The sequence below is a fragment of the Mercenaria mercenaria genome, unplaced genomic scaffold (assembly GCF_021730395.1).
Source record: "Mercenaria mercenaria strain notata unplaced genomic scaffold, MADL_Memer_1 contig_738, whole genome shotgun sequence".
Lineage (NCBI taxonomy): Eukaryota > Metazoa > Mollusca > Bivalvia > Venerida > Veneridae > Mercenaria > Mercenaria mercenaria.
The window spans coordinates 48360-64178 of NW_026463635.1; the positions used below are offsets into that span (position 1 = coordinate 48360).

The 15819-nt window shown below is 34.5% G+C and overlaps 1 protein-coding gene across 1 annotated transcript in view; it reads left to right on the forward strand.

Moving 5' to 3' along the window:
• The window catches only part of LOC128554781 (coadhesin-like), a gene marked incomplete at both ends in the record, with an annotated part of 48743 nt that extends 38851 nt beyond the window's left edge, over window positions 1-9892 (forward strand). Inside the window, 4 exons of the mRNA XM_053536088.1 lie at window positions 2625-2765; window positions 6095-6244; window positions 6661-6810; window positions 9740-9892. Coding sequence (XP_053392063.1) covers window positions 2625-2765; window positions 6095-6244; window positions 6661-6810; window positions 9740-9892 — 594 coding nt within the window. The remainder of the gene's footprint in view (window positions 1-2624; window positions 2766-6094; window positions 6245-6660; window positions 6811-9739) is intronic.
• Between the last annotated feature and the right edge of the window lie 5927 nt (window positions 9893-15819).

The window sequence follows — 15819 nt, forward strand, 5'->3', positions numbered from 1 at the left end:
CCAATGTATGAAACTAGCTGCATAAATGACATGCAGTTTAACTTACCTGAGACCGGAACTATTATTTTTGAATGGTCTTTATGTTGAAGGTCTGTCGGAATCAAAGAGATACCAGTCATGTCGCGTGGATATTTAGCTAATGTCTTCTTATTGTTACGTCTAATGGTAACAATAATATGTACCTCTTATTACTTACACTGCTAAAAATACATTTAAATGTTATTTAACTGTAAAATCCAGCAGATATGCAAGAAAAATCAAAATTTTATTCTGGTTAACTTTAAATACAATCAATATAAATTCTAAATACATGTATTAATATTTTGCAACAGTTCAAAATTGAATTTAGTATATCCAAAGAATACAAAGTATCTTTTAAATCATAAATTTTCAGGTCCAAAATGTTTATGTTAATCCTTCAACTGTTAAATGTCCGAACTGGTAAAATATTGTTCATCAGAAAAACATGATCTTTTTTAAATAAGATCTTTCTTTTTACTGAGTTTAAACATTCAGACTTCAAAAAATATAACGACGAAGATTTAAACAAATGTCTCTTCTACTATTTCGTTCTTGTGTTGTACATTGATAAAATCTTTTCAAAAGTGAGAATTGATAGTTTCAAAAGGATCTCTAAATCATATTCAACAAAAATGAAGGTACCGCCATGGCTAAGTGGTTAAAATTTCTCACTTCAAATTACTTGCCCCTCGGAGTGTGGGTTTGAACCTCTCTCGGTGCGTTGAATTATTCATGTGAGGAAGCCATCCATCAGGCTAATAGAATTTTGGTTTTTCTAACAAGAGGGTGCCTGCTCGTGATGAAATAATGCACGGAGGAGCATCTGGAGTCTTCCTCCAACATCAAAGCTGGAATGTCGCCATTTGACCTATAATTGTGTTGATTCGACGTTAAACTCAAAATAATAAATAAATAAATAAATAAACGAACAATAATGGAATCCTTGAAAAATAAATTTTCTGTCGTCCGTAGTTTCCGTTGTTGCCCTCATTTCAGACTTTGTCGGCCAATTTATAGCTCATTCTGTGACAAGCCATTTAAGAGAAGGAAACTTATTCATGATGGGCATAACGACTGGGTGATTAAATATTTGTTGTTGTCTCGCACTTTGAATCAACGCATGAAAGTTATAGGACAATTTAAGCAATGGCCGAGGGCCTGCAACAGCATTTTATAACATATTTAGAGACTTTTCTTTACAGTTACTTCGTTGAAATCACATTTATCAACGGCAGAGAACGTGTGCCGATCATTCACAAAGATTTTTATTTTAATATACACACTCTGATTAGAGAACGATTGCTGTATGTTATTATCTGATTCTAATGCACTAAATGTAGTCTCTACTTACATATATAATCCATATAAAACGTCTTCAAGTTTTATACTTATTAATTGTAAGTATAAAACGAACGCAACTCGTAAATGCTATCAGCTATGACCACTAGTAGCTGCAGTAGGCTTAAGGATGTTTCCGATACGAGTTTATTTTACTTTAATATATATGACAATGTGTGGCAATTGTTCATATTTGAAATTTAAAATTGGTATATTTTTATGTTATATCAATGACGTCCTTTTATTCAAAATATCTAGATTGGGGATTTTAATGTATGCGTACGATATTAACTATAAAAACTTACCTTTACCGTTAAAAACAAACAACTTTGGTCAATATCTTGCGTTTGACTACATGTTTAATTTCATCAAATAGCAACCATTTTGATGACCTCATGAGTCGATCAAGTCGCAAGATGCTTAGAATACACATATTCTCTTTTTTCCAATCGCAAAGGCCATAAATATGGCTTATAACGGGCACACTATGTCCTTTGACAGCTTTATATTAAAGGTATTATGGAATGTTTCAGAACTTGCATGCATCACCAGAAATTAAAGGATTATTCTGGAAAATATAGAACAAGCCAGGCTTTAAATATAAGTGTTACATCCTGTTTATCAGTGTAGTGGTAGAACATTCTGGAACACCGTAGAATAAACAACTAATTGACAAGATATCTCAAAACTAGGTCAGAAAACAATCAGTCAACCTGACAATATTTGCTGTCAAATGTATAGCATTCAACGTCCACGGAATTGCCCCTAGTTTGCATGCAAGCAAGAACACTCCTGCCGCTTGACTATGTGTTTAATCTTATCGGTGTCTTGAAGATCACGAATGCTGGTTAGAAGGCTGAACAACAGATGACCCCTATTGATTTTAAAGGTGAAAGATCAAGGTTACGGTGACTCGGAACAGTTAAATCGTTTCTGGGCGATAATTTTATAACACTTAGGCCAAGAATCACGAACATTTATAGGGTGGTTGATCATAAACAGCAGTTGACCCTATTGATTTTAAGGCCAGTATGTTAAAGGTCAAGGGCACATTGACCCAGAATAGTAGAACATTTTACAGGCAAATTTAGATTATTTTGATACACAGGTGTAACATTATCAAAAAAAGACAAGTTTAACTTTGACATTGGCTTTAGTTTCGCGACAAGACCGCGTTGCGGGGACATAAGTCGTTACATTTGTGATATTTAGATCAGCCTAGTTAGTTATAGTGATATGTTGTGATGGCGCACTTTTTACTACAGAGGTTGGACTTGGATACAGCTGTCTTAGTGATGTTGCCTGTAATGCAACAAATGCAGATTGTATTGGTGGAATATGTACATGTAACAGTCAGTATTATGAAGACAATGTCACAGCTAGTAATGAAGGAAAGTGTAAAATCAGTAAGCACTTATATACTTGATTGATTCTATTCATAACACTATTTTGCAGGGACGGATAAGATTGCTTTGATAAATTTAGAAAACCAATCAGGTAATTTTCTAAAAGCATCTTATAATATTTTTTTCATCAGTTGTACGTGCAGATAGGAGTTTCCGGGCTCGAGGGTAACTGTTTTAGCAGTTACGAGGCTCCAGTTACCCGGGAACCGGATATTCCCATCTGCATCTACAACCGGTGACAGAATCTTTTTCTTGCATGCCAGATTAAAACCCTTTCGCTGCCTACAAGACGGGTATACCCGTCCACTACTATGTCAGCGTATTTGCCTACAAGACGGGTTTACCCGTCCTGGGATTTCCCAACATTCCAATCTATAAACAATGCAAATGACGTCACATGAATTTATCCCAGAGCAACCAATCATATCAAAAGAATGTTTCCCATCTGTGTTTGCTGCAGTATTTTTAGAATACTGTACATAGGAAAGCCCATAATGACCGTTGTGACTTGTAAATTTCCACATTTCAAAATGGCGGACGGCGATTCAACTGCTGGGTAAAGTAGAAAAAACAACTTCAATATTTCCTCTAAAGGTCGAAGATTCGATAAGGAAATTAGGTACCTCATATTGCTTTGTTTTCTAAATACTGGTTTACAAACTAAGCAGATTTTTCCAATTTTTTTTAGCTGTTTACAGTGATTCTTCCCCATCTAGCCCCTTCGCTGTCTTCAGGTAGGACGGGTATACCCGTCCCACATTTACGTCGGCATATTTCAAAGTAAAACAAGACTTTTTGTAGAATATATTTGTTCATTTGCATGCATTTATGATTTTTCTTTCTAAAAATTATAGGTTTTGTATACATTCTGTGAACAATAAAGCCTCTAAACTATTCTGTCAAAACCAAGGTGATTTCCAGGAAAGTGCCTTTGCAAATAAGTGTACATAACGTTATTGGTTCCTCGGCAGCGAAAGGGTTAAAAAAATAAAAATAGGATTGAAATCAATCGAACGGCTTTCATTTTAGAACTATTTCTTCTAGCTTCGTATTTAAACAAAGCGCGGGCAAGCAACGTCCGTAAACAGGAAAGACGTCATGACGTTTCAAAGACAAATAACAATGTTAAGTTTCGGTTTTATATTATCAATTGCAGCGTAACTTTTAATTAAATAAGGTTTTTTTTTTTGAATCGAGGAATATACTATGTGGAAACAAGAGCAACTGTCAAGATATCGGATATTCATTCCGTTTTATGAAATAAAATGTAAATTGCTACATATATGTAGTTCGTGATACGTCATTTACAGCACAAGAGTCATCTTACACGGGGTGTAAGATGGATTTTTCCAGCACCGATAAAAATACCGAAAATCCCTGTCTGGTATGCAAGAAAAATCTTTATAAGTTAGACTAGTAACTGTAGAAAACTTGAAGTTTCAAAATTTGTATGCATTCTGTCTTCTTTGTCTTGTAGTTTACTGTACATTTTCTATGTCGCCAGGAAAGCTAACAAAATACAGAATGAATGTATCGAAGGACTAGTCTTTAAGGTTACTAGTTGATCCATGATAATGCTGAGCTGTGTATGCAATAAGAAATAAAATACGATTGAATGTCGATTTCTCGGACTGGCTTATTTCGAGGAAACTTTTAACTGCAGTTTATTCTCCTTTTTAATGTTTATAATTTTTAATATATTTATGTCACATTATGTCACATTTTACTTATTACTACTTCATTTATGAAATCGAATTCGAGTCAGTCATAATCCTATATATCATGTCTTGACGTGTCGAAGGTTAAAATACAAAGACGTGATTATGCGTTGCATATACAAACTATACCTTATACAATTATCGACTTTTTCATAGGTTGATATCAAGATTTATCAACCCGAAAAGAGTTATATTCTCCGAGCCGAAGGCGAGGTGAATATAACATTTTGAGGGTTGATAAATCCTGATATCAACCTATGAAAAAGTCAATAATTGTTTTATTACATGAATAAATGTGTAGTCAGGCTTGTTATTAAAATTGTATCTTTAATAAAAAAATAAGGAATAAATTTAGACCAAAATCAGGTTGATATTGGTTTTCCAAGCACCTACTTTGATATATTTTTATTTTCGTACTATTTATAACCCAAGATAAGTTGATATGATATGTACTCATTACTTTTCGAACAGTTTTTAGCCAATCAGAGCAACAATAGAATACAGTCATGTAATAACATAAATTATTATTAACGAAGACATTATGAAGTTTGAAAATGTCTTCAAAACTATAACTGAATGCCAATATCCTTAGTCTAAAGGTGAAATGTGATTCTATTTTAAAACTGGTAAAGAAAAATGAGGTGGAGTGCCAGAATGTCACAATATATGCCCGTCGTTGCAAATTTCTTTACATTAGCACTTGTATTTGCATATAATGTTTTCATCTACAATAACAAGGTAGAGATAGGTCAAATACACCCTAAAAATTGGATGTAAAAAGCATGTTGTACTGCAAAAAATTGACTTCGAGTTTTACCTTCGACCAGAAAATAGTACAATATAAGCTTTTCATTTGAGCAATAAAAGGAAATAAATATATAGAAAAGGGTGCCTTATAGTGATGAGCATTTGTGCCACATTACATCTAAATACCTTCATGCATGAAGAAAAAACTGCACCGGACAAAGTGACAAAGTCATTCCTGTAAATGATGACCTCTAAATGTAACATTGACCATATACCTAGAGGTGGTTCTTTGACACGACATTTAACTCGTTATAGGGAGCATTTGTACCAAGTAATTTCAAAATTCCTTAATGAATGTCAGAGTTATTCGTAGTACAAAAACAGACCATGTTAACTTTAAACCTCTAAGTGTGACCTGTACCTTTGAGCTAGGGCGTGGGTCTTGCACATGTCACATTCTTTCATTATAGGGGCATTTGTGACATGTTATTTTAAAATCTCTTAATGAATGGAGTTATGGACCGGACACGAAACAGACCCGGTTAACCTTTGTCCTCTGTGTGTAACATAGACCTTGGAGATAGGGGTCTTGGTCTTGCGTATGACACGTCATCTTATTATGGGGAACATTTAAGTTAAGTTATTTTAAAATTCCTTATTTGATGACAGAGTTATGGACCGGACACAAAGTGTGACTAGCGGAAGGATGGAAGGAAGGCCATAAGGATGCACTCTTTTTCTATATAAAAAGCAACAACAACAACAGCAACAAAGGAACATCAGTGCGTCTGTATGTAACTGCAGTGATTAATGTTTATTTAATGCTTCAATGTGAAATAAAACATGATTCTTATTGTGTTTCAGAGGTTGAATTAGGATCAACGGGATGTTCGACTTATGTAGAAGATTCTTGCAAGTCACCAAATGCACAGTGTCAGTCGGATGGGGTTTGTACATGTAACACTGGTTTCTACGACTCTAATAGTGGAGTAACTGGTGGAACTTGCACCAAAAGTAAAGTTTTATAGCCAGTTACCATTCTGAAGTATGCATTTTGTATTTGTATGCGAATGTAGGACATAGAAACGTCCTATTTTTCAAATTTCTTAAATACCTAGCGCTGTAATAATTGAACAGCTGTAAGTATGGAAGGTCATACCTGCCTCTTGTTCATTGTAAATTGGTGTGTAGAGTCTGCACGTTATTCTGACATTTTCAATTTGTGTCACCTCCGGTTGCATAACAATTTACCAAATGCACATTACTACTTGCATCATATACAGAACAAAACATTCACTGTACAGGACAATATAAAAGCACATATCAATTTAAATTTGTCTTTAATCATATCATATCCTTGTTGTCGCGAGTTATTTACGACATAATGTTTTACACATGTATCTTACTTAAGAATCTCATTTTTTCTGTAGAGGTTGAACTAGGATCTCGTGGATGTTCAACAAGTGTATCAGATTCCTGCAAATCACCAAATGCACACTGTCAGTCTAGTGGATATTGTACATGTAACAGTGGTTATTACGACTCTTACGGTGGAGCTGGTGGCGGAACTTGTACAATTCGTAAGAGCTTACAGCACCTGATAGTTCTTTTTTAAATTTTGGTAGTTGTCCAGCGGACCTTTCTCTGAAACGCCCGGAATAGGATATCCTAATATAGTCAGTGTTGAATACATTTCAAAAAATTTAGACGGTCCATCATTATATCTTTAACAACGCTTTAGGTGGCAGGGGAGCGGTTTCGTAGTTTGGCCCCGGTCGATTTTCTGTATAAACAGGACAGGGTAGATATAAAGGCATATATATCTTACTGGTTATTTATCATTATTAATTCTTTAATATATTTGGGGAATGAGGAACGGTTAATGATTCTACATGGCGGGTGTTTTAAAATTCCTAGCTCCGTACTTCCGGTTGAGGCTAAAACATAAACATCAGAACAAAAAGTCGGCCAGACGCTCGGCTGTCATCCATCCACTTTTTTCAAGTGAAAAAGTGAAAATTAGGGAAATAAAGTGGTGGTTGGGAGACACATTCCACACCACCTGGGTATGCATCTATGTTCGCACTATACATATATGCTACGAAATTGGATTTAAAAATACAAAATGGATGAATGGCAGAGTTCAAAGTGAGGCCCGGTTAGGCTAATTTTGGTCTATAAAATTTGGGTGATTTGGCCAATTATCACTACATCTGGCATGGAAAGCGACAGGTGCATAGGACCGGAGAGTCGTCTTTATGTAGTCTATAGTATCTGCAATAGTCCATAGTAGTTTCAAAGAAAAATAAGCAAAAACGAGATTTCTATGGATATTTCAACACTGGTACCCACACGTCAATGTGGAATTCGCGAATCTGCACTCCCCTGTCACCTTAAGGAAGATGGGCAAATTTTCAAACCACTCAAATATTGACTTTTTGCATGTATTTAAACCCATTACGGAATGAACTGTAACCTATAGTGGTTTTTATTCATTTCTGAGTACTAAATTCGGCCTAGCGAGTCCCAAAATGGCAGTAGGTGGCCATATAATAATGAAGCTAAGGACCCCCAGCCAGTACGATTCGTATCATAAAACGGCCAAAAGAAGAAATTAGTGCCTAGATAATGACTATTCATGCCATTTTGTTTAAAAGCAACACCTGTGTCTATATCTAGCAATACCATTAAGCTATATAATGGCTGGGGTGGCCCCAAATGATGGATGGGCGGCCTTTAAGGGGTGTCCCGATAGGATAAGTACGGTAATCTGCATTTGTATACCAAAATTTTGTTAAAAGTACATGGTTTTAACATTTGAAAGGCTTTAAAATGTAAAGATCGTGTGAAATTAACTTTAAAGGCAGTAAATAGTTTTTCGGGGTTACTTTGATTCAGAATGCAAATTTTGGCTGATTTTTGCGTGGAGGGGTTGGCACTTTTGTTGGCTTATTCACCGGCTATCTTGCAAGGTACGGCAATACTTTTTGTTCAGTTGATATCATTATAAGTGTCTTAGGATTCAGGACAGGCTACATTTTATTTTATTTAAACATCTTAAAAACTTAAGGAAGATAGGCAAATTTTCAAACCGCTCAAATATTGACTTTTTGCATGTATTTAAACCCATTACGGAATGAACTGTAACCTATAGTGGTTTTTATTCATTTCTGAGTACTAAATTCGGCCTAGCGAGTCCCACAATGGCAGTAGGTGGCCATATAATAATGAAGCTAAGGACCCCCAGCCAGTACGATTCGTATCATAAAACGGCCAAAAGAAGAAATTAGTGCCTAGATAATGACTATTCATGCCATTTTGTTTAAAAGCAACACCTGTGTCTATATCTAGCAATGCCATTAAGCTATATAATGGCTGGGGTGGCCCCAAATGATGGATGGGTGGCCTTTAAGGGGTGTCCCCATAGGATAAGTACGGTAATCTGCATTTGTATACCAAAATTATGTTAAAAGTACATGGTTTTATCATTTGAAAGGCTTTAAAATGTAAATATCGTGTGAAATTAACTTTAAAGGCAGTAAATAGTTTTTCGGGGTTACTTTGATTCAGAATGCAAATTTTGGCTGATTTTTGCGTGGAGGGGTGGGCACTTTTGTTGGCTTATTCACCGGCTATCTTGCAAGGTACGGCAATACTTTTTGTTCAGTTGATATCACTATAAGTGTCTTAGGATTCAGGACAGGCTACATTTTATTTTATTTAAACATCTTAAAAACTTAAAAGTGGCAGGGGAGCGGTTTCGTAGTTTGGCCCCGGTCGATTTTCTGTATAAACAGGACAGGGTAGATATAAAGGCATATCTATCTTACTGGTTATTTATCATTATTAATTCTTTAATATATCTGGGGAATGAGGAACGGTTAATGATTCTACATGGCGGGTGTTTTAAAATTCCTAGCTCCGTACTTCCGGTTGAGGCTAAAACATAAACATCAGAACAAAAAGTCGGCCAGACGCTCGGCTGTCATCCATCCACTTTTTTCAAGTGAAAATTAGGGAAATAAAGTGGTGGTTGGGAGACACATTCCACACCACCTGGGTATGCATCTATGTTCGCACTATACATATATGCTACGAAATTGGATTTAAAAATACAAAATGGATGAATGGCAGAGTTCAAAGTGAGGCCCGGTTAGGCTAATTTTGGTCTATAAAATTTGGGTGATTTGGCCAATTTTCACTACATCTGGCATGGAAAGCGACAGGTGCATAGGACCGGAGAGTCGTCTTTATGTAGTCTATAGTATCTGCAATAGTCCATAGTAGTTTCAAAGAAAAATAAGCAAAAACGAGATTTCTATGGATATTTCAACACTGGTACCCACACGTCAATGTGGAATTCGCGAATCTGCACTCCCCTGCCACCTTATCAAATGTTTACCGGCATAGGGATTGAATGGAAATCATTGCATATATTCAGTATTAAATAAATCTTCAAAAGTATACGTACAACATATAATCAATCAAAAATAACTATTTTTTCTGCAGAGGTTGATCTTGAAGGTACAGGTTGTTTACAAAGTGTAATAGATTCGTGTAAAGATGGAAATGCAGAATGTCTTATCAATGGTGGATCATGTACATGTAGAACAGGATATTATGATGACAATGGGCCTGCCTTTGGAGGAACATGTAGAAAAAGTAAGCAATTGGTTAATTTATCACATAGAGGGCATGTTTATTGTGAAATGAGAGACAGAAATCACACATTTATCGGTAGAGTTAGTTGCTCTGTTTAAAAAGAGATCCCCTGAACTACTAGTAGTGCTGGTGAGTGCCCGGGAGTAGGGGACGGCTGGGTGTTAAATGTGTTGCAGTTTTACCAATTTCTCTGACAGTTTCAGTACAAATAAGTAATATCAAGCCAGCTATTGATTTGTTTGATTGCATTTTGTGTCTCACTGGTATTCTAATAAGTTGAACTCTTCATGTGAGGAAGCCATTCAACTGGCTAACGGAAGGTCGGTGGTTCTACCCAGATGCCCGCTCGTGAATAGAAATAATGCACGGAGGGGCACTTTGGGTCTTCCTCCACCATTAAAGCTGGAAAGTCGCCATATGACCTATCATGTGTCGGTGCGACGTTAAATAAAATCAAAAAAAAAAAAAAAAAAGAATAGAGGAAGTTTTGGTTTACACAGGAGGGAACTTATTGTTTACCATATCTTTTGTCAATCATTCGGTCCATCTGGCCGTAAAAACATGGACTCTGCTTAAGAAATAAAAGTTAACTTAGACGTAACTACATGGTTTTAGGTTTGTGCATTTTTTTAATCTATGATGGCTATGGCAGCAAGTAGATCCGATCAAAGTTATTTTTAAAACGCAATATAATGATTTTTATTCTATACTGTCTGTCTTTCTTAATTGTTTGTTTTAGTATATGTTTGGCATTTTTATTTACAATAACTGTTCAATTTATTTACACGATAATGTAACGTTAACATATAACCTTAAGTACACGCAGTTTACCGGAGACACGTTCAACATCCCACCAAAATACGTATTAACTAGCCCTTATTTTACAAGACATTCAGAACATATGTCGTTTTAATGATAACAATCGGAATTTTGTTTTGCTATAGATAATGTACATGGAATTGTTTCAACAAAATATAATTTTTTAATGAAGTATTTTCTGTCAAAGACAGCTTATGTTTAAAAAGTACATTTCTGTAATGACGCTGCACAGACTGACGATTTTTCTGTCTCGATTTAGTTATTAAATTTAACTCAGTTTCATAACTCTATGGATAAGGATGTCGTGAGGTGCATGCCTTGGCGAAACATATTTTAGAAACAGGTTTATTAAATATAGGTATAAGACGAAAATTACTTCTTTGTGATATATTTTGCACATACGAATTTTAATTTTCAAGATTGTCGTAAAATATGAGACAAAAAGAAACTGTTATGAAAAGTATATGAAATAGCCCGCAGGTCTAAAATAGTCTTACTTGTGTTTTGATTTAAGTATCAAGTGATATTGTCAAAAGTATTTTGAATGCGGAAAAAGGATATGCCTGCAATAATATGCATAACAATAAATATGTTCATTTAGAAAATATTCTTTATTACATGTTCAGAAACCTAAAAAGCATTTCGAGATGCAAACTGGCTTTGGGAATAAGCTGATTCGACTGAAAAATAGATACAATTCCCTGTGCAAAGAAGTAACACCTAATTTGGTCGTACATTTGTAAGTAGGGCTACTTAACTTTGAATCACATATATTTTAACCATCATAAAACAGCGCTACGTATGTGACTCTTACATAATGCATGACACAGTAAACCAAACCGATCGCACGATTCTATTACATCTTTTCTTCCAGAAACTGTATTGAGAAAACTGAAGCCGCGTAAAACTTGGCGAATAAGGGCACTCTATGAATTTTAAAGCAATAGTAAGACTACAAACTCGTCAGGATGATACGAGACAAAAATATCTTAATGATGAGACATAAAAGCAAAACAAAACAAAACAAGCGGAAAACAAAATTTTGCTTGTGGCCTAACCGAGTGTTTGTAACATGCCTATCGATAAACTCTACCAGTTATGAAATATACACGACCAACTCCCGATTACATGTCGGATAAACTTCAAATACATGTACATGTAACGAGGTCATGGGGGGCAAACAGGTGTTTGAAGTAATTCGCAAGGAAACGACAGCAAAATGGCAGATGGGAAACGTCTTCCTAATGGGTAGTTACAATAGCTTACTCAAAATTGTAACATATTGTACAAAGAAATATACTTGAAGAACAAATTATAGTGAAGGTATTTGATACTAGTAAAACATATTTATTCTATATTTTAATTTAGAGGCTATGGTCTTTTTGACTTTTTGTCAGAACGTTTACACCTGACCTGAGGTCAAAAGCAATGCCACTTATACACTTAACATACAGTTTAGAGGCCACGTTCTATACTTGATCTCCTTGAGACATTATTTATGTGTTTGTATAATTTACCTCAATGTCAAATTCAAAACTGGGTTACCTGAGGTAGAAAAATCTACCGTAAAATCATAGAAAACCATAGTCAACCGTCTAGAGGCCACATTTTCTACATGATCTTTATAATACTTTAATAAAATGTGTGCCTCTATAAAACCTAGTAAAAATTTTAAAACCTATTATCCAATTTAGCAAGTGCAAAATCAAAATATGTTAACTTTAGTTTCATTCAGAGCACATATATTCTATTTAACCACTTTGGAACTTTATCAGAATGTTTGTCTCTGTGAAAGGTGCATTAGCTTTAAAATTGGGTAACCCAAGGTATTAAACTAGGTCACTGGGTCATAGAAAGCAAAGCCTTGCTAACACTCTAGATACGAAATTTTCTACATGATCTTTACGAAACATTGTTAGAATGCGTGTCTAGGCGAAATTCAAAACTTATTACAAAAAACCAATAATCAGTTATTACCATTACTAACATTCCGCACGTTTCTTCTTTATTATGATTCTTAGAGACCACAATTTTACCTAATCATCCTAAATGTTTCTGTCTTTGTGGGACTCGGCGAAGTTCGAAATCTGATTATTCAAGGTATCAGACACCTATTAATATACACCCTTTTAAAGAATATTCAATTTCTGCCATAAACCCTTTCTTGACATTCTTTTTAAGGGGTAATAGGGTCGAGTCCCATTGGAATCAAATGGTGTTCCTCAGATAACCTTTTTTTTCTAGTATGGGTTTACTCTTTTTCAAGACTCATTATAGATTGATTGTACAGAATTCGAAATGTCTTACTTAATAAGCGATTTTCTGCTACTTAAGGTAGAAGAGGTGTAATAACAATGTTTACAAAATGGCATTTGCTTGGTATATTCTTAAAGATGACCGTGTTTCGCACTACTTTGCAATTTTTTAACAACATTTACCATGCCCTTTTTTCAAAATTTTGTATACCTTATGGTATCTCCTCTAGCTCAAGTAGAGACAAATTTCAAAGTGATGACCACTTTACAAAACGTTCGCAAGGAACTCATTTTACCATTAATTTTAATAAAAGAATCATCAAACTATTGGTAAACAATTATAAAACACAAATTAAAAATATGAATATCATTTTATCTAGGGTTCCTCAAGTACACGGACTTAATGATACAGAATTCTAACTTCAACATAGAAAAAATAAGGTCGAATCCTGTGTTTCTGTTTTGAATTTTGCTTACTTCATTCAAAAATGACCTTGGGACAGACGTAAAACCTACCTAAATTTCTTCCACAATATGTAATCTAAAGAGTGAAAGCAAAATAGAGAACTTTTACCACATGTAACTCAATATTTTTAAAGATGTGTAACTCTACCCCTTCTGTTTAAGTAGTAAATTCAATTTGAACAGCAAGAAATCGCTTATCAAATTACTTTTTTTCCATTTTTGTACAATAAATCAATCATAAGTCTTGAAAGAAGTAAAAACTTACCAGAAAAAAATGGAAAATAAGAGAAAAAAAAATTGGACCCAGTAGGGCTTGAACCTACGCCCCCTGAGAATTGCAGTAAAAGTGGGTTTATGTTAGGAATTGAATACTCTTCAAAAAGGAGGTACTCTATTACACTTCTACTACCTTAAAGTGACTTTATCTTTGAAACAGATGAGGCAGATTTAGACTTTTTCTGCGTTACATGCGGTAAAAAGATCTCTATTTTACATTACTCTTTACAATGAATATTGTGGAAGAAACGTAGGTAGGGTTTACTTCTACCCCAAGCTTATTTTTTAACTAAGTGACAAAATTTGAAATTGTCCAAGGACTGGACCTTAGATTTTTCCAATGTTGAAGTCTCATTAAATCCATTTACTTGAGGCATACTAGAAAACTAAATGATATTGACAGTGTTCTGGTGGTAGTTTAGAATTGTTTACAAATAGTTTGACGTTTCTTTCATCAAAATCGACATTATGATAAATTCTCACTTGGAACAATGACCATCACTTTGTTTGTCCTTGAGCTTGAGGAAATATACAAAATTATATAAAATTTATACAAAACGGCATCGTAAAAGCCGTTAAAAAGTGCTATGATATGCCAAACAAGGTCAACTGAAGGAATATACCAGGAAATACCATTTTTAAACATTTCTATTAGGTATTCAATACCTTAAGTTCAGAAGCAAAGTAACTGGGCCAAATCATGCTATCACCCCTTTGGCAAATTTTCTACCGCAGCTTTATGGGACTTTATCAGAATGTTTGTCTATCTAATACGAATATTAGATTTTAAAATTGGGATGACTGAGGTCAAAGGCTAAACTTATCACTCGGTTAAATCAAAGAACCGCCTTGTTTACTTTCTCTACTGTTTTCGTAAAACCTTGCGGAATATTAAATTATAATCTACACCGTTAGACCAAATTGTACCACGACCTTATTGTTTCTTTAAAGGTCAGATTCTGACGGATCATAATGAGATTTTGTCAGAATGGTTTCTTTGTTTAAAAGAAAAATGTAACATGAGTTCACTTGAGTGAAACAAAACTTGGTAATTAGGTCATATCATTTATCTATCGTCTGGTAGCTTAGCAAGGAAATAAAGAAATTGACCAGAAAGTAATTAACATAAACACAAGATATTTTGTCCATGATTTTCTTTACTTGAAAGTAGACTATATCAACATTTTTGCGTGTTATACATCTTTTTATCAATTATCCTTGTCTAAAATGATGTTCAATGGCTTACCTGTAGTTCCTATCATACATGTAACTTTTTTTTCATTTGGCGGAAATTCGATATTGTCTCTCTCACACAAAAGCCTTGTTACCCTGAGGGGACCTGATTTATGAATCCATGACCAAAATAAGTGGTCAATTCCATCATTTTCTACATTACAATGTTAACATAAAGGTGTATCTTGTATTTTTAGTCTAGAAAGGAAATCATTAAGTGGAAAGATACGGTGTAATATCCTGACTTGAAACAGTTGGGTGCTCTTGTCTTTCAAACAGTCATAGGGCATTTTATAGTATGCATTCCATTCACCTCAATAAATGTAATATCGATAGATGGCACCATCCTTTTGGCTGGTACATGACGGAATTTCTTTGACATTGTTAAAATATTATAGATAGGCCTTGTTCCTTGTTACCTATTGACGTAATATTTGGTATAAAAGGAGTTTGGTATTTATTTAATTGTTTTTCCATGTGATTGTTGTTGGTTTCTTTATGGCATTTTTCATTCCAGTGAAATGTAGAAGGGTAATATCTAAATTATAATTCTTTTGTAGTTTGTCTTCATCAGTAATCTCAATATTTTTCAAAAACGTCATTAATGAATTTAATACCAATCGAGTAGCATGATTTAAAAAGCATTTTCATTATAGATACAAAGATTATTATAAATATAAAAAAGTGGCTTATGTAAACAGTTATTTTGTATTGTAAATATGAACTCTCCATAACCAGAAAGAATATCTTTGCAGAACATAATGTTCCAAATATTTGCCTTTTTTTCTGCACAGTTTTTGCCACATTTGAACAATTCACTTTCATTAAAGTAGAAAGTAGCAAGAGGTTGCCAGTGATCCTCTTAAAGAACTAACCTCC